At 41.8% G+C, this 25,493-nt stretch overlaps 1 protein-coding gene across 1 annotated transcript in view; it reads left to right on the top strand.

Annotated features, from left to right (window-relative positions):
- The window catches only part of MYO18B (myosin XVIIIB), a 1,784,667-nt gene that overhangs the window by 119,635 nt on the left and 1,639,539 nt on the right, over positions 1 to 25,493 (top strand). The window contains exon 11 of the mRNA XM_069620271.1: positions 4,804 to 4,867. Coding sequence (XP_069476372.1) covers positions 4,804 to 4,867 — 64 coding nt within the window. The remainder of the gene's footprint in view (positions 1 to 4,803; positions 4,868 to 25,493) is intronic.

Below are 25,493 nucleotides of genomic sequence, written 5' to 3'. Positions count from 1 at the left end.
CACCTTCTTAATTCTTCACTCTACACCTACGTGTCCTGCCTACCAGCCCGTCTCACTTCGAGATGTCCTTCCTCTGTACACTCCTATTGACCATTGCCTACCTTCTGTACCCTCGCCCCTCCTTATTGTTGCATGCTGCCCTGCTCTACGTGGTCCAAGGTTTTTCCCTTCCTACCTACTTGCATCTGGATACTTGCTGTAACCCTATTACTTATCTCTCTCCTTCCTCCCCTCCTTCACTTCTCTTCCTTCCTCTCTCCCCTGTTTTAGCTCTTGCACGATCCACATTGCCGCACAGCCTAGTCAGATTGTTTTTCTTTGTCACCCCCCTTCACCTCCCCATCCCCTGCTTTCATGCTATAGCACTTGCACGTTCCGAATGCTTCAAGACCTTTTAAGAACATTTGTTTTAATTTTACACTTCGTCCTCATCCCTGTTCCCCCGTGTCTTGATGCGCCTTGAAACACATTTCATGCTGTAGAGTGTGCATTACAAATAAACAATAAATAAAATAAAACTGTCTGTTCCACTGCAACCCATACATGTGTGTCCTACCTCACCTCCCTCCTTCCTGTCTGACCTCCCTCCTTCCGGTCTGAAGTCGAGGCTTGCCAGACTTATTGGACTCCCATTATCTGTCCTTTTATTCTACAGACTCAGAGGGGCGTCTTCGGCTGGGTTTGGACCAGGGTTTCTTTCATTAGTTGTTAAGCCTGGCAACTCCAGCGTAGCATGGCCTCGTTGTTGTTTATATTTTGAATTCTCCCCACTCTTTTAACCTGACCGATTGCCTTTGGTGAATGCTGTCAATTCTTTTACCTTTTGTTGTATACTCTGTCATAATAAATCCTTCAGTGCTAGAAGACCCTATTAGGGTGATCTTTCACCTGTGTACTATATGCAAGAAATGCAAATGGAAAATGGAGTTCGGTAATCATCTTTGATAATCCAAGTTTCATGTACGAGGCAGAGGGGATTGAACTCAGTCTGCTTGGATGATGTGTTCAACCCTCTCGAACAAAGGATGAGGACAGCATTGTAGCTGTTCACCCATTTAAGCCTGTCCAATATTTCTGGTAGCGAGGGGCCTCTAGTGGTAGAAGGCAACCTGTTGTTACCAGTGACAGCACCAGAATGCCATAAGAGCTATATACGTGCAAATACAGTTAGTTTAAGGTGCATTTTTCAATTGCTCCATTGGTCATTATGGTCATTAAGGTACTTTAAAATTAGATCACATTCTTTTGTTAATGCTGTATATGCTAGCATTCCTGTATTTTTTTTTCTCAATTTGGTTTATTTGAGGCAGAGTGGGATAACGAACACATCAAAAGGTTCTTTGGATTGCCCAAACTAAAAAAAAAAAAAATATCTTTTTGCCACCAAATGTAGCAAATCAGTGATAACAGACTGCGACGTCCTTCTTCAATATAGCTCAAAATCAGAAACAAATACAGATCTCATGTCTCAAATTTTGAAATGTAGCTAATTGTAATCTAGGCACAAGGTCGTCAACCTTTGGCTCTCCAGATGTTTTGGATTACAAACCTCATCAGCTGTATCCAGCATAGTCAATGGGGAAGAATCTTGGGAGTTATAGCCCAATGCATCTGTAGAGAAGCAGCTTGGAGACCCCTGATCTAGGCCCGAAGTGTGGAATCAAAGAATTCTCTATACAAGGATAGCTCACCAATGTAAGCCAGTCTAGATATGTAAAAAAGCAATATCATATTTGCGTCATCATAGATTCTCAGTAAAAAACGCCATACCATGGTTAGAAATTATAGCTAGACTTGCTGCACCAAAATGGCAGAACAGCAATGAAATAACACTTATGATGCTTGCTTCATCATAGATGTCCACTAATCATGTCATGTCACAGTAAGACATGGCTAGACTGACTGCACCAAAATGTGATTCTAGCCAAATAATAACACTAATCATGTTTCCATTATCATAGACACACAGCCAACAATATAACCTCCAATAAGCTCTGCCAATATATGCCAATTTCCCCACGGAAGCGCATACGCCTGCTGGCTTTGCTGTTAAAAGTGTCACACCACAAAAAGAAAACTTGGCAAAATGGATGCACCTATGTAAACCAGTGTAGATACATAAACAAAATTATCATGTTTCCTTTTTCATAGATGGCCAGTAAAACATGTCATACCATGATTAGAAATCATAGCTAGATTGGCTGGGGCAAAATGCCAATCTAGTCAGGAAAAATCACTTATGATGCTTGCTTCATCATAGATGCCCAGTAAAAAAAAACGGTACCTTACCACAGTAAGATATTATAGCTGGACTGGCTGCACCAAAAAGACAGTTGATGTGGGTAATAACAGTTATCATGCTTGCTTTATCACAGATGCCCAGTAAATGAACAGGATTTGGCCTTGATGAATAAGATATACCTCATCATCCAGGCATGGATGGCCCGTCACCGTCTATGCCTGAATGATGATAAAACGGAACTTATCATACTTGGGACTACACACAATATTAAAAAACTGAACCCAGACTACTCCTCCTTTGTTATAGATGGCCATACCATCAAAGTAGCAAAAGAAGTAAAAACACTAGGGTTTTACCTCGACTCCGGTCTTAATTTGACAAAGCAAGTGAACGCGGTGGCTTCCGCTACCTCAGACACTTGTAAGTTGATCAGAGCAGCAAAACCCTACTCATCCACTACTAGCTGCCTCACACTGGCAAGAGCATTGGTATTATCCAAATTGGATTATTGTAACACTTTATACCTGGGGTCCAACAAACAAACTATGCAAAACATCCAAATACTGCAAAATAATGCTCTTAGAGCTACCTTAGAAATCCCAATAAGAGAGCATATATCAGAAGTCAGAAAACAGTCCAACTGGCTCTCTACAGCTGACAAAATTAAACTGAAAATGGCCTCACTAACTTTCAAACGTATCAATGACTTAGCACCCAAATATCTAATAGAAAAGTTCAAAAGAAGAACTACAAACAGACACACCAGAGAAGCATACACCAACTGTTTAGCCGTGCCCTCATTCAAACTGACCACTGCTGGAGGAAACAGCTTCCCGGTCAAAGCGGCCCAATTATGGAATTCCCTGCCAACTTCTTTAAGGTCTGATCAGTCTTACCCACACTTCAGACTTAACCTCATTAAATGGCTCAAAGATAATGAACTATAATCTAGCCTCCCTGTCCACTTGAGTCTTGCCCAATTGAAACCCTGCTGCTCGCCTTTACACACCACATATCTGTTTATTTCCCCTATCACGGATTGATATTTTTCTGCACATTGACTATCTGTGTTTATATTCACTGTGCTTTTTTTTATCCTCATGCTGTTAACCATCCTTTTGTAACTGTGTAATCTAAAACTGTAACTTGTAAGCTTAAAGTATTCTTGACCATGCGCCCGGATACCTTCGGGTCTGGCGCACGCAACAAATAAACAAACAAACAAACAAACAAAATAACGTCATGCCACAGTAAGAAGTAGCTAAACTGGCTGCACAAAAAAAAAACAGAACCGCAGATAATAACACTTATCATGATTGCTTTATCATAGATGTCAAGTAGAAGAAAATGGCATGCCACAGTAAGAATTGACTAGACTGGCTGCACCAAAAAAGTCAGTCAAGCCATGTAATAATACTTATCATGCTTGCTTTATCATTGATGCCCAGTAAAACATGTCATGCTATTGTAAGAAATAGCCAGACTGGCTGCACCATAACGCATGTCTAGTTACATAATAATAACACTTAGCATGCTTTCTTTATCATAGATACCCAGCCAAAAATATAACCTTCACCCAAATCAGCGCCCCAGGTAGCACAAACGCAATCACAGAAAAAAAACATTCCCTTGCTCATTCAAACAGATGTGCCAAAAACATTCACTCACTCATTCACACACCAATTCACAGAGAATTCACTCACTCATTCACATGCCCAGATACACACATAACAACAACATACACATTCATGCATACAACATAAAATGATGGTCTTCTCTTCAACCCTGGTCCGGATTCATCTGCTCTCCGTAACACTGCCTCCCACGAAAGCCGTCTGGCCCCTGCACACAAAGAACAGGAAACAGAAAGCACTGAGTGTTTTCTGGTTCCTGCACATTCTTGCAGGAGCCAGAACACTCCAAAGCCAGTGCCCAAATCAGTTTGACTGTGCGAGAGGCACAGTAGTGCATCTAGAACACATTCAGAGGTGCTGTTCCCCCACCTGCATGTCCAAATGGCCATCCAACCCGGGTAAGCAAAATACCCCCAGTCTTGCATGGCCCATTAAACATGTGCACTGGGGAACAGAAATTACATATTAAGCTAGCCCAGGAGCACTCCCACAACTGCAGCATGTAGCTGGGTGAGTGTTCAGTATTTTTACTGGGCTGGCTCAGCTCCTCCACAACGAGCGGTGGTTCTGGCAGGTCGGTACCCTGTCACCCATTATGGGCGAGCCACCTCTGGTCAGACAAGATTTCCTTGGTGGAATTTCAGGGAGGAATGTTTCAAAATCTTTTTCTTACCATTGATTTCACCATTATGCTTTAATTATAAAAAATATGGACACACAATAACTTAGAATGGAATCATTTCTTTTAAGCTTAACTTAATATTAACTCAACCTATCTCCCAGGTGTGAAAGGGGAGATTTAGTGATTGAGTCCAGTGTAGAAAAATGAAAAACGCATACATTTCATACAGTGCATGCTTTCCAGTTCTTTGGTGACTCTGCAAAAAAGAACACATTAGCTTTCTAATGTTTAATTTCTGCTTTCAGGACGGAATTGTACTTGAACCAGATGCCTGACAGCAACTCATTTGGAATCATGCCATGTGCAAAGGTAGGACATTGCATTGCGGATTTATTGTCATGTGTTTTTGGGGCACTTCATTATATGTCAGAGATGTGGATAGTGATTGATCATACCTTCTAGAATAATGCTATGTACACTATGTTATGAAACATATTTGAATGAACAGGTCCTCATTATGATTATGGGGGTAATGGTAATACAGGTGGGATTCCCCAATACTGTGTGTTTAACCATTTCTCTTGACTATTGCAAACAATGCCAACTAGTGAGTCTAGGTCCAACCTCCACTAAAAATTGCGGTAATGCTGCTGGTGATACAAAGCATTCAGTAATACCGCCACTCTCCAATAAAGTCAGGTGGGACTTCACATTGGTAAGTAACACACACCCATAATGAGGCTTTGAATTCCCATCACGACCTGCAGTCAATGTAATTTAGTTTGAAATATTGTCAACACCGTAATGATTCTCTGAGTTTGTGATCAGAAATGTGTTCACTCGGCCTTGTTCATACTTAACAATTGGCTCAAAGAGAAATAGCCACCTTGCTCGCATCTCCCATTCTCTGAAGATGCAATCCCAGGGACAGGGTCCATAACATCTTTGCTTTTATTATTGTAAGCTTTGCATGTCTCCACATAAGGGATTACAGCTTGCTTTCAAACGTTCGCCCTGTGGCAGTGATGAATGCAAACCCCAACAGCCAGAAAGCACCCAGTGTGTATGTAAGATATCATCGAACTAGTCTGAATTAAAGATGTGTTGTATATACGACTGCGTGGGATGGCTCTCACAAACAATAACTGATGATTGGGATCTATGTCGAACTTAGCTTGATCCATACCTATCAGCGAGCCATAAGTGTCGAACCATGGGTCATTTCGCAAAAGCATTTTACAACTTGCACATGCAAAGTGAATGAGGTTTTAAAAAGTGCAGTGCCAGCACTTTTGTTTGCACATGCATATTTCTTTCAGAACCAGGCCCTAAATGTTTGTGAATGTTTGTTATGTATGCTCAAGAGGTTGTGCATGCCTTATCTTCAGCAGTGATTATGAAACTGTTCCAATGTAGTACATGTATTGCAGAATTGAAATACAGGTTCTATGTCATTTCATGGATGGATTTCTTATCAATGGGGTTTTTAATTAATATTTTAATTATATGCACTCCCCCCTATATTTTCTGATGGGTTTTTTCGATGAAACACTTTCATTAAAAACCCATCGAAAAACACTGTCGATGAAAGGACGTTGTACCGAAATACAAGCCTCCCTAAAACGTCTTACAATGTTCACAATCTCTACTGTTAGAGCTTTTTGCGTCTGTTGAGAGTTCTCTTAGTTTTCTGTGTAGCGTACATCTACCACTTGTGTGCCTTCTAGAACTTTCGACTTGAAAAATAGGCCGGAGCCTTTGTGCTTGGCAGACTGCGTGGTTGCAGGGGACCATATGGATACTGTTAAGTATCAGGGGGAGGGCAAGAAATGTGCCCAGATCCTGGTACAGCATTCTTGTTGCTATATGTAACGTGTGCCAGCATAGAGGTGAAAGGTATTCGATCCTGCATAGTCAGCACATAGCATGATCTTTCGCCCTCATTGAGTGGGTGCCATCATGTGGGGTGGCAAGAATGCCTTGCTTGGCGATTGTGGTGAGCGATATCTGTAAATCAGAGTCACCTTTTGTAATGTAAAGTGGAATAAAAACGTACCTGCAGTCATTGCAAATCTCAAAGTTTACTGTATTTATTTTTTAAACATGTTTTTGTTGCAGTTTTAAGTGCAAGACAAAACACGGGTGTAGCCCTCTATGCGAGCGGCATCCGTAGTTCATACATAGAAAACATTTAACAACAATTCAACTTTATCTTGGGACCTGTCTGATAATCCCCAATAACATGGGAGGCGGGGGGGGGGTACAAATATAAACACTATAGATCGGGGCAGCTGAGACCACCCCAGGCCCTAGACTCCAAGGAGGCATTATTATTCATCAAAAGCAAACAGCAATACACAGCACTGACATGTGGATACATGAGCATTTCAAAACGCCATCAGTGTAAAGATGTGGTAGGTGGCTTTGCTAGTGTATCCACACCGAGGGGTTTTCGGTGCTTTCACAGCTCAAAGAGAAAAGGATCGTCAGAGGCACACAGGAGAACTAAACACATGTGAGTCCAGGTTCTGCAGTGGGTGTGAAAGGGGAAGGGTACAGCATTCAAATGAGACTCAATTTTCTCCTATTGCGACATGGCAGTCCCCAGACTAAGTAATTAAGTTCATCAGAAAACACTACGAGAAAGGGTGAGGGGACAAGGTAGACTGTCACACCAGCCACCAATGCAGAAGGGCTTTATATGGAGTGTGGTCTAATGTAAAGACTACTGATTTTCTGCTTGTGGAAATGATGATACTTACAGTTTGAACTAGACTGGCTTTGCATTGGGGTTACAAAGTCAGAAAAATGGGGGAAAGTTAATAGGTGCCATTGCCATGCATGGGGAACATCGGATTTTCTGCCAGCATCCAGCTGGTCGTATCCTGCAATAGCTTATTTTCTGATATAAAGTTGTTGTTTTCAGATGGAAATTCTGGTACACTCCTATTGCAGTGTTTCAAAATAAGCCTCTGAGAAAGGGGAAGGGAAGAAGTAGAATCAATGTTGGTTCCTGGCTGTTTTGCATAACATCACAGACCATTTTACGAATGTAAAAATGACCACAAATCTTTTCTGTTTGGCAAATATGTCTCTTATTCACGTATTGTATGCTTGAATCTCTAAAGTAATTATGCACACTGGGCTTGTTTTCTCATTCCATTTGTCATACCACTCACTCTAACATTGAAGTAATTTAAACATATCTATACTCATTTGGAAAGCCTTAGGATTTGTATGTGGGATTAAAATTGCTTTGTTATCTGTTGTTCCTTCTTTCAGCTTCTACTTTCTATAGCTAAGTGTTAGGGAGAATTCTCTTGAAAGGCTAATTTCCCTTACCTATAGAGTCCCCCAGCAGCTTTGCTGGATTTGAAGGGTTTATTTCTTTCTCCTGCTAAGAGTGAGACTCTTTTTCCCACTCTTAGACAGATGGCTGATGTGTGTTTTAGGCTATTTATGTGCTTATGGTGTATGGGGTTTTTCTCACCCTCATAGGTATCATCTTTTTACATGTGTGTTACACAGCACCCTCAGTGCAGTAACACAGGGTGTCATAGTGACCCCCAAACATAGACTCCATGCCCTGGGACTAACTACTGTTTCCTAGGGCATGTAAAGTCCCCATTGACTTTACTAGTCAATAGTTATGAACAAAACCAGTACAACCCATCTTACTACGGAAGTACTGGAAAGGGTTAATAGCTTTTCCCTGGTGTTCATTTTTAATGGGGTACTGTCCAGTCCCTCTCTCCAAAGTTTCTGGCTGGTGGCAGTGGTTACTACCGTAAATATTCAACCGCAAATATTTTCCTATGGGATTTTCCCTTTGTTCGAGGCTACCACTTTTACTGACATACTGCCAGTTTATTTTTTCAATAACTCTACTCCGGTAGGTTTTTATTGCCAGATCTTTGATAATATTTCTTTCTCGTGTCTTTCTCTGTAATCCTAACCCAGGTCGGGGATCCTTTGTTCGTCCTTTTGGCGGGCTTCTGCACAGAAGCCCTCCTTTCGGCGCCACTGAGTCTGGGGTAGAAAGGATGTGTGGGAGGGGGAATAGGCACCCTCGACAGGGTTACCTAGGCAACCCAAGTCACACTCTGCCCTGATAGGCTGGGGGTATCCCTCCAGGATAGCCACCCCACTGTGTGAGTGGCAGCTAGGCTGTATGAATGGGGGTTTTTCTGCATAAAAGCAGGGCTTTGAGGACTGGAGGACAAGACGTCGCCACTGGACCTAAGAAATCCGAAGAGGAGAGAAGCCAAAGACATCTGCAACGACTGAACCACCGGTGAAGCCCTGCTGCAGATCCTCACCACTTTTCTCCAACGACTCGAGAAGATCTTCACCTGCAAGAGTCTTCTTCCCTTGAGCTGGTGGGGACAACCAGTTCGCCAATCACCTTCCAGGACCTGCCTTGGTCGAATCACCAGTGCCAAGCACTAGGAGACCGCATAGCCAGGCACCCTTCCACCACGACTGTGATTTAAAGGAGCGTACCTTTTATTTTGTTTTGGCAGCACCGCAGCTGGCTTCATCCCTGGGCAGTGCAGTAACTTGAACCTTCCTCCACAAAGAGATCCTCTCTTCCTCTGCTGGATCTCCCGAACTGCAGGAACTGCCAGGAACTACCGCCACAACAGGAGCCTCTTTTACTTTAAAGGTACACTGTTCCGCCAGGCCTCCCGTTTCGTTGGGTACTGCTAAAGGTGTTTTAAATCCTTTACTTACCTTCTGGGTTGGCTGCCCTTATCATCTAACATTGTCTTTTTACCTTGTCTTTTTACCTTCTGCACCCTCCTTTTCAACCGTTAAACAAAGACTTGACTGCAGCTACTAGAACAGTTTGATCCTGGGAACTTTTGCCTTGTACCACTAACTCTGGCACAGGCCTATTGCCTTTGGTGAAATCTATTACAACTGCCTTCTATAGATTGCTTTTCATCAAGAAATGTGTTGGTGTACCTAAAACTCTTATAACCGCCTTTCCTTCCCTTTTCTGCTGATTTAAGAGTGTGTAAAATAAATATATACATTCTTTTTGATACAAAGCTTTGGTCAGTGTTTCCTTGTTCCATAGTATTGTAGTCCTATTGTGTGACCCCTGAATACTGCTCATCTCCCTCTTGAGATAAGTCTGACTGCTCAGCCACAGCTACCAAATAAATCTGTGTGGTACAGACTGATACCAAAGGGGATTTATTGCATATACCTGTAGTCCTAATCTTCTGTAGTGCTCCCTAAGGGAACACCATAGGATTTTGCCTAACAATAAGGTTACCTCAACCCAAATCCTTGCAAAATCTTGGACGAGGGCCTGACGCGAATTCAAGTGTGCACATGCCCAGCTACCAATATGTAGACATCTATATATATATATATATATATATATATATATATATATATATATATATATATATATATATATATATATTTGAAGAAAGAAAACCAATTCCCAGATCCTGGATGGAACCGGGAAAAAAGTCGGCGGAAATGCACTCCCAAGAACAGTAGAGAAGGCCTGAATAGCTCTCTACAAAGAGGTAAAAACACTCCAATGTTAAACCAGACTGACAATGCTTTATTCTTTATGTCAACATGGTAAGGAAAAAAGACCAGAAAACGACGCGTTTCACGGTACACAGACCGCTTGATCACGTTAGAAAGTGCAAACATAAACAAGGTGACTTTAAAAAGGGTACTTAGTCTCTTTGATCTCTGTATCAGATAGAATGTATCCCTTTCACACACTGTGCTTGGATTGCATTTCGGTGGCAGACATCTTTGAATATATAAAGAAGCTCAGTAATTACCACAATGTTTGAGCACATTTCAGATGCTACTTAGTGTATACAGCGATATTACATGCATTATTAACACTTGCTCAGTCGTTAAACCGAAATCGACAATTATTGAACATTTCACATATTATAAATAACATAACCACATGGATAATTAGCGCTTAGTGCGTGACGTTCCAAATGGGAGAATAAACATATTGAGAGCATGTAAGAACCCAAAATGCATATAATAGTTCACGTTTCGCTTACATAACTATTAGTAGCAACCTCAAAAATATATGCTCATTCAACACCCCGTGTATGTATGTTCTTTTACTGCCATAGCTAAATGTATTACCAGATCATGCATCCGCCTTTTGCAATCTTATGCGGAATTGTAATATACACGCAAGACCCATTATTATATTTAATTATGGGCAAAGAAATGAACAAAGAATGTTACATGCAATCCTCAATTAAACATATACTGTGTGACTAAATGGAACATACGGGTTGGGTGTACTGCCCTATGCAGAATTATAGGACTGAACCAACGCTAATACATGGTTCCTAGTGAACTAGTCCTGGTCTCTAAAGTGCTGATTGCCTTTTTGCTGTAAAGTGCCAAGTGCATGTCTTGCATAAAGTGCAAAGTGCCTAATATAAAGTGCATAGTGCCTGTAAACGTTCGACTTGTGCAAAATGGCAAAAAGTTAGTTTCGATATACACATTAAACCAGAAATTCAATCTTTAAAAATAGTTCACACAGCCAGCATAGTAGAAAGCAACATTCTTGCACAGCATGTAATAATTGTGGGTCTAAAATTCAAAAAATCATTTGTTAGGTGCGGAAGAGATATATAAAAAGGCAGGAAAAGAAAGGGGATAGCAAGACAGAGACAGGATAATGGATACCCAATTATGTATGTAACCTTGGCGCACTTTCATGAAACAAAATTAGAAAAAGGTATGATGAAAAACAATACATCACAATTCTAAAAACAGAAATATATCCTCTGCTGTGCTAGGGGTAGGGAGAAAAAATACATACTCAAATGAGCCCTATAGAATAATCTATATACTTAACCCAAAAAGGGGTTGCCCCTAAATTGAAGCAGTGCGGAATCAAACATAACCTCAAACCCTGAGGGGAAACACAGTGACCACTGGCATGTACATTACATGCCTATAATTAACAAAGAAGAGAAACAGAAATATAGAATTACAGAAACCAAAAGCAGATCAAATGGAAAGTCAAGCAAAGAATGCACTACAAAAATAAAGCTAACTGTAGAAAGTCAATCAAAGGGATGCAGTCTGAAACCTGCAAGAATCATATGGTGATACCAAATAAGGATAACTTATAAAAGTACCTTATACAAAATATCTCTTAATATCTCTTACAAAATACCACATTTAAAAATACCATATATGAATAGCGCATGTTAACCTTTGTACATCTGGGTGTAAGCCCTCAGACAGCTTGTGGATCTCAAACTGTTTGTATGCTAATAAGTCTCAAGAAATATACATGTCATCTCACATATGAAATATGTGATAGATATAGAACGTAAGTCTAGAAGGCACTCTCTTAGCAGCTGATATGAGAAAGAGAGAAAGGGTGGAAGAGGAAAATGAAAATGAAAGTTTACGAGGTAAAGATAAGACAGAATGGAAGGTTTATCTCTTGTACATGCCAGAAAAGGAAGAACAACAATATAACTCTTGATAACATCGTTTAGGGGAAATAAGTATTGTCATTAGGTCCCTAAAAAAGTATAGAGTTCTTCATCCAAATTATGACCTCTTGGTTTCTTCGTGTCAAGATCAAGAATACATTTAGTTTCCAACTGTCTCAGTGCCAATTCTCTATTGCCACCCCTAGGGTGTTTGGCTATGGTGTAAATGCCAAAATATGTAAAGCCATCTAGCTTACCATCATGTACTTCTTTAAAGTGTAAGGCCATGGGATATGTTGCATCAACATTTTTAATGGCTCGAATATGCTGCAACATCCGCAGCTTAAGTCTTCCTATGGTACTCCCAACGTACCACTTGCCACATGGACACGCGAGCACATAAACCACGTACTCAGTGTCACAGGTGATTCGCGATGTGATGGGAATACTTTTAGCCAAAATAGGGTGATCATAACTAGAGACATCCTTAGCAAACTGACAGGCCTTACATTTCCTACATTTTTGAAAGCCTATATTTGATGTATGTAGCCAGGTAGAGCCACTTGAGAGCGAGGAAGGACTCATAAAACTAGAGACAAGATTGTCTTTGAGTGAGGCAGAACGTCTGAATGTAATGTTCATCCTCTCTCCCAGGATCCCTCACAAATGTTCGTCCAATTGTAGAACATGCCAGTGTTTTCTCATAATCTGTCGTATGTTCTGAGAATTTGTGCCATAAGTAAGAATGAGACGTGTCTCACTCTGACATTCTTGTGATGATGGTAACACTGTAGTTGTTAATAATAAAGAACGGTCTTGGTCCCTTGCTTTGTGATATGCTCGTTCCAATATCTTCTTGGGGTAACCTCGCTGTTTGAATTTATGAGCCATATATCCGCATTCTGCATCAAAAGTCTCCAGTCTGGAACAATTCCTTCTTATGCGAATAAATTCGCCATATGGTATAGACCATTTCAGGGAGGTGGGATGATTGCTCTTTGCATGTAGTGGTATATTGGAACTTGTCGGTTTCCTATAAAGTTCCGTTACAAGTTCCTCGGAGGCCACTTTAACAAGAATATCGAGAAACACAATAGCAGTCTTGTTGTGGCTCTCTGTAAACTGCAGATTTAATTCATTGGTGTTAAGTTTCTTCACAAAGTCTAACCACTCGGAGCTGGTTCCATCCCAGATAATGAATAAATCATCTATATACCTCAGCCAGAGTACAATTTTAGATGTATAACCATTGTACTCTGAGCCCCAAACAACAAACTTCTCCCACCAACCCATGAATAAATTGGCGTACGAAGGAGCAAAAGTTGTCCCCATAGCGGTACCCTGGAGCTGTATATAAAACTCTTTATCAAATATAAAAGAGTTATTTGTTAGACAAAGGTGAATCATATCCAATATCATGCGACTGTGTGATAGAAAATTCATAGACCTGGTGTGGAGAAAATATTCACAGGCTCGTAACCCATCTTCATGTCTAATAGAGGTGTATAGGGAGACTACATCTAGGGTGGTAAGCAGGTATGTAGATTCCCAGGTGATGCCATCAATCTTATTCAGAAATTCTTTGGTGTCTCTCAAATAAGAAGGAAGCGTTGTTACAAAGGACACCAAAGTCTCGTCCACGCATTTTGAGGTGTTCTCATATAGTGCCCCACAGAGTGTTACAATGGGGCGTCCTGGGGGCTTCCTCATGTTCTTGTGTACTTTAGGTAAAAAATAGATTGTTGGCATTACTGGAAATTTTGGATGCAAATACTTGCACATATCTTCCTCTAGTAAACCCTTGTCTTTATATGTATTCAGCAAGTCAAAAAGTTTCTTATTCATACCTGCAGTGGGATCCTTACCCAATTTCGCATAGCAGGATTGATCATTGAGTTGTCTCGCCGCCTCCTTGATGTAGTCAACACGGTTCATCACCACAATATTCGTGCCTTTGTCAGATGGTTTGATAATGCAGTCTGACAACATGCTGAGATCCTTCAAAACACCAAGTTCATGACGTGTAAGGTTATCCCTATAGTTGCATTTAGTCTTTCTGATTTTCCTTAAATCATTGATGACTAGATCCTGAAATGCTTCAATGTGTCCTCCCGGATTAAACATGGGATTAAATCTCTATTTGCACCTCAGTTGACTAGTGCCTGGCCAATCCGTATGTATATTCATGGAGTACCAGTCTAGATCTATGTTGTCATCAGATGGTGCACTGCCTGATCCCAGGCTTATGAGGTTACCAAATGTGGTCATATCTTCAATGGAAACTGATGTGTGACCTTCTAGCATCTCTGGACTTGTTATTTTGGACGGGTTGATGGCAAAAAACTTTTTGAGCCTGACCTTACGCATATATTTGTCGAAATCTATGCGTGTTTCTGCATAGTTATAATGGCTTGTCGGGCAAAAGTTGAGGCCAAGTTTCAGAATTTTAAGTTGGTCGTCTGAAAGGGGGTGGGAGGAGAGGTTGATGATGGACTTATCTTGTTCTTCCATATTAGTTGTTAAAAATTCTTGGCGCCAGAGCGGGTCTTGCGTGTTGCCTGGTCCTTGTCCCCGGTGTCTGAGCCTGTTACTCCTCCTTGTTTTCTTCCTCCTCTCTGTCCCACCGATTTGCCTCTGCCTCTTGGTTTTTTGTTGCTGTTTCGTGTATCCATCCCCAGCAACTGCATTTCTTCTAAAAAAATTCAGCTTTCGTATGGGTTGCTCACTTTCACTTTCCGTGGTATCCACTTCTGAAGATGAGCATGCAGCCGGAAGTTCCATTGCTGTTGAATGAGGACCAGTGGGTAATTTGAGTCTGAGGGTATCAAAGCGTTTGGCGAAGGTGAATACCCTTCCTTTTTCGTAGTCTTCTTTGTCGCGTATAAATTTACGTTGTTTGCGCAACTTAATATCATCTTCAAATGCTTTGTGTCCTTTTTCCATGCTGTTTCTCATAGTTTTCCCCTCTTCACTCGGATCAATGATTTTAAGCTGGTCCTACACTTCCTGTATTTTAGACAGTATTTTCTTTCTGTCCATTCCTGCATATTTGATGAGGATCCTCAGAAAAGAGACGGAACACAAACCGCTTGCTTCTGCCCATTCATGTAACATTGCAGGGTCTTGCTCATCAAATGTAGGTTTAGTCAATATACGTAAGCCCCTCGGCACTCTCCCCACATCTACATAATTCTGTAGTGAGAACTCCTCCCACCATTTTGAAATCTCTTTACGCTGCAATTTTTCCAATTCTCTTAATAATTTTATTTCTGTATTAGGCGGTGCCTCTGCTTGTGGTCCCTTTGGTTTCCCCACATCTGAGGTGGTTTGCTTCTCGCAAAACAGGGAAACTGCTTGTTCCCTTCTGGCTGTTTCCTTGTCCTTTTGTGACATCATAGTGTAACACGTTTAAGAGTAGTCTGGCCTTGGTGTGTTCCTCTCCTGGAAAACAGTGTCCGTTCTTGCAATTATGAGCCTTAGATATCCCAGGTTCATGCAAATCCCTGCGACGGAATATCCCAAAAGTAGTGTAGTCCAAGAATCTTTGTCAGACAGTGACACTAGTGGACAAGCGTGCTAGTCGGAAATACTCCCCACCCTCCGGTGAAAAAAATATTCCAACTAAAACCCACTGCCAAGTCTCACCTGGTTCCTCTCTGTTACTCCACCACTCCTAGTGGTCCGGGAATTTTCCGGAGCGCTGAGCACGGCGACTCTGAAGAAAAAGGAGAAATACGTCGTCTCGCGCTGCCAAATGTCGGGCGGGTGCAAAATTCCAACGCCGTTTTCCACGACGTGAAAATATTTGAAGAAAGAAAACCAATTCCCAGATCCTGGATGGAACCGGGAAAAAAGTCGGCGGAAATGCACTCCCAAGAACAGTAGAGAAGGCCTGAATAGCTCTCTACAAAGAGGTAAAAACACTCCAATGTTAATCCAGACTGACAATGCTTTATTCTTTATGTCAACATGGTAAGGAAAAAAGACCAGAAAACGACGCGTTTCACGGTACACAGACCGCTTGATCACGTTAGAAAGTGCAAACATAAACAAGGTGACTTTAAAAAGGGTACTTAGTCTCTTTGATCTCTGTATCAGATAGAATGTTTCCCTTTCACACACTGTGCTTGGATTGCATTTCGGTGGCAGACATCTTTGAATATATAAAGAAGCTCAGTAATTACCACAATGTTTGAGCACATTTCAGATGCTACTTAGTGTATACAGCGATATTACATGCATTATTAACACTTGCTCAGTCGTTAAACATAACCACATGGATAATTAGCGCTTAGTGCGTGACGTTCCAAATGGGAGAATAAACATATTGAGAGCATGTAAGAACCCAAAATGCATATAATAGTTCACGTTTCGCTTACATAACTATTAGTAGCAACCTCAAAAATATATGGTCATTCAACACCCCGTGTATGTATGTTCTTTTACTGCCATAGCTAAATGTATTACCAGATCATGCATCCGCCTTTTGGTATCACTGATCATGAATATTGTCATAATTTTGCCCTGCTCAAAAAAACACATGGATCAATACATGTGCTGAATTTGTTTGATATCATTTGTGGATGTAGTGCATCTTCATTTTGCATACAATTATTAAATGTTATTCAAACTACATTTGATGAATGTAATTATTGAACATGGCATGCAAATATATCATCTTAATTGTTGTAAACCACTGCTGGTATGTAAAGGTCAGTGATTGGAAATATGTCTAGTCCTCTGATCATCGCCATCTACTACATCAGACAACTAGAAATTGTCTGCAATACATTAACCTATACCATAACTTTAATGATCACAATCAACCTGTATCTGTCAGTGACACTGTTAGAAAATCCATATGCCCAGGAATTTATCAACATCTGAAATATTATATCAACACAATTGTACTTATTCAGTTATTCATATTTTTCTTATTCGTTCATGGTTGTGTATGGCATTGTTTAATCTGATTTCTTACTAGGAGGAAGAGATGCAGTCTACCTCACATTTTGATCAAAGTATTTAAATGAGAAAGTATAACTACTCAGATGTGGTGGAAGCATATTCACTGAAAAAACATTAGTTAAGAAGATCTGATTTAATGCAACAAAACCCTAGAAATTCAGCTGATGTGGGAAGTGATAATCATTTTACCTTGGTGTCTCCCTGTTGATGACCACCAGGATCTAATGATGGGTTATTTACTAGAATGAGGGTAAAGCACAAGAATATGCAGATCACGGCACTGATCATGGTCGTTAGGAGTGGGTCCTGCTGCCGGTGAGAGGTTTTTGAGAGATGGTGCTCTTCATATCCAGAGAGTTACTAGTGGGTTTTGTGTAAGAACCCTGTTCACCTGGTCGCTGGAGTACTAATCAAGTGGGTTGTGTAAGGAACTCATGGTGGCAACAGTAAAGATAGACACAAGTGATCACAGTTCAAGGGTGTTTATTGAACTATAAATGCAAAGTGGAAAAATGCCTAACCTAAACCTAAATCTAAAATGGGATCAAACGTTGACCATCAAAAGAAAACAAAGGCAGTCCTAGGTGTTCTTGGGCTCTGCTCGGGAGAACATCCCTAGGTTTCTCACATACACTTCCCTTATGCTGGTTGAATAGCAGTGTTTCATAAGGATATTCCATGCTGGAACACCCAGGTTGTTGGTCCAAGCATTCCAGCATATAACTGGGATTGTTACCGCCGGGACTCTCAACCTCTATTTGGTTGTTTAGGGTGTGCTCAGTAGGTAGTTTTAAGAGTTCTCTCATTTATTTTCCTCTCTTTCAGGTTTCCCTTGATTTTTACTCAAGATTCTCAGGGCTGATCTCCCTTCTATGGCCCCACTCTCTACAAAATAGGCATTGCTCAGCCTGAGAGGTTTCTGAGTTATTCAGGGAGATAGTGGAGGTTGACACTCTTGTATCCTAATTCAGGGTGCTTAGTATTGGTTTACTTCCTGTTATTCCATCTGAATGGAAAGGCTAAGGTCCTGAGATTTTGTTTTCTGAAAAGTAGCTCTGTAGACCTCTTCCTAATGTTTCATAAGAGGATATATCCCCCATTGTTCCATATTTTAGGTTCTCTTTGAGTATTTGCCTTATATTTTCCTCCAGCTCGGGTTTCCTAGGTATTTCGCTCTCTAGTCTTCCCAGATTTAAATCGTCCTTGGTCCTTGAAATGTTCGAACCTAGCGTATCCTTTACACATTCCCCTCCACATCCCCCGGAATTAATTTACAAGGAATTTCTCTAGTGAAGGTGTTTTATTCCTCCTAGGCACAAGGTAATGGGAGGTTAGTAGGGCTTCCAATTCCGGTGTTGTGGGATTTGCGTCTTCTGGGGAAAGGAATGGATGGTCTATCTTAGACTCATTCAGTCTGCTAGGGTATTGAGTGGTTCCCTTAGATGGGAATTCCACATGGTCTCATATATGAGGGTTCACATTATTTCACCTCAGTGAATACCCCTTAGAGTGGGAGAAAAATTGAGCACAACAAATGTTATCTCATCTCCACAAGATAGAAGGGGAAATGCCTCCATACCCATTTTCTTGTGGGGGTATCACATATATGGCGGAGGTGTCAGAACAAGCTACTTGTAAGTCCAGAGAGATCCAAATGTTATCTCTCCCCGGTATTAGGTATTTTTGGGGACTTCAGAGCTAATAACTATTGCCCTCAACTGTTTGTCATTCGGGTTGGATGGCCTGAGGCTTTAAAGGGTGAATGACAACCCCCAGTTTAAAAGTGGAGTCCCAGAGAGGTGGATCAATTTTCTCAGGACCAGTTTTCTCTGAACTCGGATCTCCATTTTGATAGGGTCCACAGTTTGTTTCAATTGAGTCAACTCCCACCGCTGACACCATATGTAAGGCACTCATGGTGGCAACAGTAAAAACAGACACAAGTGATAACAGTTAAAGGGTGTTTATTTAACTATGAATGCAGGGTGGAAAAACCCCTAACTTAAACCTAAATCTAAGATGGGAGCAAGAGCTGACCATCCAATGAAAACTAAGGCAGTCCTATTGATGTTGTGTCAAAATAAAATGGCCTAACGAAAACCTATCGCCAATTCCTTACATCTAGAAAGAGTGTGGGATAGTGTTTCAATAAAAAAACAAAGTGTTCCAAATAATATGTCAGGATGTGGTTTCCAAGTGTCTCACTTCCCCATGTTTTCAGCATGGGAAAAGGTGGGACCTTGGAGCACAGCACACACTCGAGCATCCTGAGCACGAGCTGACAGTTCCATTCCAGCTACCAGGTTCTTCGATGATAAAGTCTCTTTGCATAAACAAGTCTTTTGCCTCCGAGGCCTGATTTATCCAACAGAAATGCACAACAAAAGTTATTTTCCACAGTTCACGTTGGGTGATGGCTTCACTCCTGGGTCCCCCTCTTCCGGGTGCCGACCCCTCACGTATCATATTCAACCAATCAATTGAACAGTTCCTTTCTCAATGAGCTTCGGGTGATTACTTTCCACCACTGGATCTTCCTTGACTGGGCTCAGACCCACTTGACCAGGGGGACAATTCACTTCCCCTGGTCTTCCAATACCTTTTACTTTCACAAGTCTTAATGTCTTTTTAAACAGTACTTCAGGCTTCGTCCCTGATTGTCAGCTTCCCTCTTCAAGGTTCACTCTCGCCAACATTTACAGACAGTTCACTGTGGACACCCCTTGGTTGGGTTCAGTTTGCTCAATACACTAACACTATTTTGGTTGCCGGCTTCCCTCTGCCAGGTACACTTTTCACCAACTTCTGCAAACAGTTCACTGTACTTCGGGACTTTGGACTTCGACTCTTCTTGTTAGCATTCCTCTGCCGGGCTCACTCTTGCCAACCTTTTTACCAAACACACTGTTCATATACTGATTTCACCATGCAGGATTAATTTCCCTTAGCTTCTCAATCATCTGTTTGCCAAAGACTTTCAATGGTACAGAGGATTTTACAAGACCCCTGTAAGACCACTTTGACCATTATTCTCCTCTTTCTAAGGGCTTCTGGTTACGTAGTTTCAACCTTCGGGTAATTGCCCAGAGTTTCCGACTTGAAAACCCATGTGGTGCCATACTCCTCTGTTGCTGGTTTCCCCCTTCTTTTATCAAAGTATCATTTAGTCTTTCAAAGTTCAAATGAGCTGTCGGCTGCTTTTTGTTCAACACAGTTCGGTTTCTTATCAATTCTCCCCTCGACTCACTGACTGTGATGAACCGCTTGCCATTCTTTATCCTTAGAGTCAAGGTTGGTACCACCGAGACAATCGTCTCTCCCCAGCTTGGTTATCAGCAGAGGAGGGTCTCGTGTACTGTAGACATCTGCTGCAGCACACGTTGGCTTTTGTTCACGGTCTTATGTTTCCATCTGTGGAGGTTTCACGGGCCTGTGTCAAAAAGGGCCAGATCACTTCTCTCCTTGCCACCCTCTCGAAATTAGCCGTCTTTCATCTCCTTGTGAACTGCCGTGCTGAGTTAGCTCTCACGTCGTGCAGTCTGCCTTGCTCGTCCAGTGCTCTTGTGCTCAACCTTTTTTCCCTGTGGGGAAAAGTAAGGTACATCAGGTGTGTTTGATTCTGGTTAATTGCCTGACTTTGCCTAACGCTGGGATTGGGTCATTTCAGGTAAACAGTTTTATTATTAGTCCATTTTCTTTCGAAGAGTAAAACAGTATTTGTGTCGGAAAAGGGAGGGTTTAGTGTGTCTGGTTATCCTACGTGGTATGATGGGGAAAAGGTGTTATATGGAATAACAACCGTCATACCAAGGTGGCTGATAAACACAGAAGGATGAGATGGGTAAAGATTGTAAAACAAGTGGGAATGATTGAGTTTATGATCATGAAATGAACAGGGGGGATTGTTGGAAAGGTAGTATTTTGTTAAAGCAGGTTGGGAGTTCGGGAAATAATAATCAGAGGCACGTTGAGAAGAATGACTGGGAGTACTTGTATAGGCAACAGAAAAACAGGGATTCTGGGAGATGTACTTTCATTTGGTAGCAGGGTTTGGATTCCTAATTCGTAAGGTTTACCAGATGCAGATGGGTTGTTGAATTTTGGTAAGGGAAATTCATAGGATGGAAGGGAGGTTGATCTAGAAATCCCTACAACAACCTCACAGATTTGGTCGTCCTCGTCTTCTTCCCCCATGTCATACCACGTCACCTGGGGTAGTTCCCTGAGCACAACCCCATGCTCCTCTACCCAGGTGATCCTCCCCCACTGGTCCACAGCCGGTAACTGGATTCAACAGCAATGGTCATGTCCTTTCCACCTGGATAAGGGGTTCCTGGGCTCTACTCAGGAGAACACCCCTAAATGAAGAGTCTTGTCACTTCTTTCTAGTGCATAACCATGATTTATTACACACTTAGAGCCGACACATGTTTCGACCTGACACAGGTCTTTTTCAAAGCTGTGGTGAGTTTACAAAATGTCCAGAAATGTTCATAATTGTATGTGAAAAATTGAGCGGTGAAAAGCAAAGTGAGTTTTCCCATTTGGTAAAGTATTACATTTGGTTGTGTTGTGACATATTGGTGCATAAATAAGATGTGGTGATAGTGAGAAGGATTTGCATGGTATAATGAATGCGCCTTTCGGCAGCAGGCTGTCCTTCGAGTCTTGACCCAGCGCACAGCAACATTCAGACACAGATAGAAAGAAAACAGACGGCCATACACCGTTTGATCCTCCCCCACTTTGGGAGTCCTTCTGTATATGAAGAAAAACCTGGATTATCCAATGATTTTTCATATCCAGAGCATTATCGCAAGGGTGCAAGCTGCACAGAGCAGCCCAGTGAGGCAGCCACGGAAGTACATTTTCTTCCAACCTGCCCCCCCACGCACGACGACTGCAACTATCCCTCCATCCTGCTACGCCCAGTCCGGAGAGTCTGCAACAATAAGAGAGTGTCCTCAAGGTTTCTGTGGGGTCACTCAACAGCCCTGAAGAAGGCAGCTTCCACGTCCCTCTAATTTTTGATACATGATGGACGCCAAGACTGCCGAAACGTCATTTTGCAAGCAAGGGGGACCTTTGTACCAACTTCATTTGGTCAAGTGATACAATACTATATATAGATTGCTACACCTTTGGAAGTGGGATCCCCACTTACACTACCCCCTGCGATGTTGGCACACATCCAGTTGGAATTATCTGGCATTTAACCACTTGGGACATTTTGGTCCCAATATAACTTTCTCTACATAGATATTAAATCATTGTGAGTTAGACGCAATCTCCCCAGATGGACAACGTTTAGACCACTGGATCAACCTATGAATTTGTTTCAATGTGTAAACTAATGAAAAGTTTGAACTGTTGATTAAGCAATTATCTTTCTGTTCCATGTCCTATAATTTATTAATTTTCTTTTCTTTACCACACTATGTTCAAGGTGTATATACTTCTTTCCTCATTTGAAAAAATTATGGTTTAGTTTTCTTTACAATCTATGTTCTATGTTTCACACAAAACTGTAAATACGTGTGTTTAATACAAGCTATATTTTTGCATAAACCCCTAGAGAGTATGTGGTGTTTTTCCTTCTGGACTTATTCTTTGTTCGGGTCAAATATTTCATTTATGATACATTCCATTAGTAAAAAAAACAGTGAAGGTCCCTTGATTTTATAAATTAAATCTTGCTTTACTCAATGACACACAATCAAGAACAAGCAGTACTAGTTTCTGTGTATACATGTACTTCGTACCCTAGTCTGCTACTCCTCACCACGGGTACACCGAACATTTTGGTACGGTATAATGAATGAACACAATGCATGAGTGTCATGGTGATGGTTGTGAGTGACAAGGAAAGTACAATTGTGTTGCAAAGAATGAGATTAAAACATTTGGAAATAACAAGGTTGAAAGCATGGAGATTGACATGTCAATTAGGTAGGCAGCACCAAGAAAGAAGAGGAGAACAGAGATAGTTTGTGTTAGTTGCAACTCAACTGGTGTGAGTACAGGGCCTCATGGCCATAGAATAAGGTAAGTTGGTTATGCTGTTACCTTACTGTGTGTGCTATGCATGCTATTGTGGATTAGTGCTCTTGATTAAGGGCTCTTTTTGAGTAACCTGTGGGGTAAAACATGGATGAATATGCGGTTAAGTACCAGGGTGTTCATAGTTAAGGTAAGGGAGGTGGTCTTCAGGGTTAATGTTTTGTAGTGAATAACTTGGTGGGGTCAGACAGCCTGGCAAGTGCGGTGTCTGATTAGTGCACTCTGTGCTAGCAAATGTGCTTACTCTGTTGCAGAAATGTTAGTCAATGTTTGAGTCTCCTGGCATTGTGCCATGAGGGCTTCGAGTGGTGTTTGGTGGTTTGGTTCACAATGGGTTATGTGAGGGTCTCTAGTGTGGGGCAGTGATTTGCTGCCATTGCTGGGGATGCACTGCATGCGATGCAACTTCTGTAAGGTAGTTGGGCATCAAGGGTATTTTGGAAGGGACGGGGGTCCTAGGTGGCTAGTGATGAAAGCATGGGTACACAGGTGGGTTGGGCTGGTGGGAGCAGGTGGGGCCACTATGTTGGGCTAAATAGGCAATATTTGGAGTGACAGGTCTTGGTGGGGCTTGGCTATTGTGCACTAAGCATGGGCTGGTTGAGCCTGGCCATTGCCAGAGTAGTTAGTAGTTCCAGATGGCTAGTGGTGAATGCAAGTGCACAGAGGTGGGTTGGACCGGTGGGAGCGAGTGGGGCCACTACACTGGGCTATACAGGCATTTTAGGAGTGCTGGTTATTATTGGGGTGAGGCTGTTGTGCACTAAACTCGGGCTGTTGGAGCCTGGACGTTGCCAGAATAATAGGTGAACATCTAAACTAGAAGGGCCAGTGTACCGTAAGCCATTAGGGAGACCGCCAGGGTTGTGAAAAGGGATACAAATCCTGTTGGGCACAGTGTGGAGCAATGAGGACACATAGGACTTACCTGTTAGGCTTGGGGGGCATCGGCACAAAGATGAGCGGTCACAGCGATCCTTTGATGGTGCCCACCATCTTTGTATGGACTTTAAATGTATGTGTTCTTCTATGTGATTGGGCAGATAGAAGCAAGCATCTGATTGGATTAGAGTGTTCTAACTGTGCTGGTGAGTTGATATGTCACATTCTAGTCTTTTAGTGGGATGTTGCTAGCAACTGATTGGGTGAATTAATAGTCATGCAATTGCAGGCACTGTGAAGTGAAGTAAAATATTAGAAATACAGTTTCCAAGTCACATACCGTGGAATGAGTAAAATGAATTCTCATTTGTTGTGATCTGTACTGAGGAGCGTGATGATATCGACATGGTGTCCCATATATCGTGCTGCAGCACAGGTTGAGGTGGTATGTTTCAGGCCATAGTCTGTCTGGTGAACGGCGTGCAGGAGCGTGGAGAGGGGCCGGTTAGAGGGTGACATGACCAAGCGCAATGATAGGTGATAGGTACATTGATATAGAGTAGCGAGGCAGGAGTGTGCGACCGAGAGTCACAAAGAGGGTTGGGGGGTTGTAAGTGAGGGTGCATGGCTAGTGAGCCAGAGACATGAAAAGGGAGGACAATGGTATGGGAGGGCCAAAAGAATAGGGTGACGAAAGGTTTATATTTCACTAAAAGACATTCAATTCATGCTCAGTATTTAAATCCTGGTTAACACATCTGTATTTACAGATGTTTACATCACATTGTCAAAGTCTGAGCTCTTTGTCCCCTCCTCTTTTGTCACACTTGACCATTTCAATCCCGATGAATTGGATGTCATTCTTGTTGTTAACTTTTTGACTTTCTTGCCAGTGAGCCGCCAGAGTGTATCTTGCGTCCTGGGAGCTTAGGTAGTAGAGATGTGGATTCGTGTCCTTAGTTGCCTGATGGTACTCCCAATGGACTTGAGTTTGCACACACAAATGATAACATAAACAACACAATTTGATCTACAGTTACTGAATTGATTGATCCGATGACAGTGGGTGTCATTGAAGTTGACAGATTTGGCATTTAGGGCATGCAGGCACATGGAGCAGGTTCCACATTTGTGAAAACCGGATCCCTTGGATGCAGTGAGCCAGTTTTGGTTTATTGGTTGCATCTGTGACATGTATGATGGGCTGAGTTTTGTTCTTAGGGTTGTGCTTTGGTGAATGAAAAATGTGGTCTGCCTTTTTATTAAGGATTTTCTGAAGTTCGTAACTGTCCTGGTAGAACTGCTTGACATATCTTACTGTTTCATCTTGTTGTTTGGCCTTTACTTTAAGGGTAAGGAGTGTGTCCCTGTCAGTTGCTGTTGCAGATTTTATTGCAGTTTCAATTGTCTTTTTGTGGTATCCTCTGTTGATGAATCTTCCTTTCAGAAGTTGGCATCGGGCTCGGTATGCTGGGCTGCTGCAGCAATTTCTTTTTTTTTTCACTGATTAATTCCCCTGTGGTGATGTTTTGGATCATGGTCTTTGTGGCAGCTGGTGGCGAACAGGACATAATTAACTTCTGTTGGTTTTATGTACGTTGTGGTGTGTAAGCTCATGGCGT

Source organism: Ambystoma mexicanum, chromosome 10 (genome assembly GCF_040938575.1).
Source record: "Ambystoma mexicanum isolate Mex_15411 chromosome 10, UKY_AmexF1_1, whole genome shotgun sequence".
Classification (NCBI taxonomy): Eukaryota; Metazoa; Chordata; class Amphibia; order Caudata; family Ambystomatidae; genus Ambystoma; species Ambystoma mexicanum.
The sequence above is the reverse complement of the archived record's forward strand: the minus strand, read 5'-3'. Positions and strand labels throughout refer to the sequence as shown.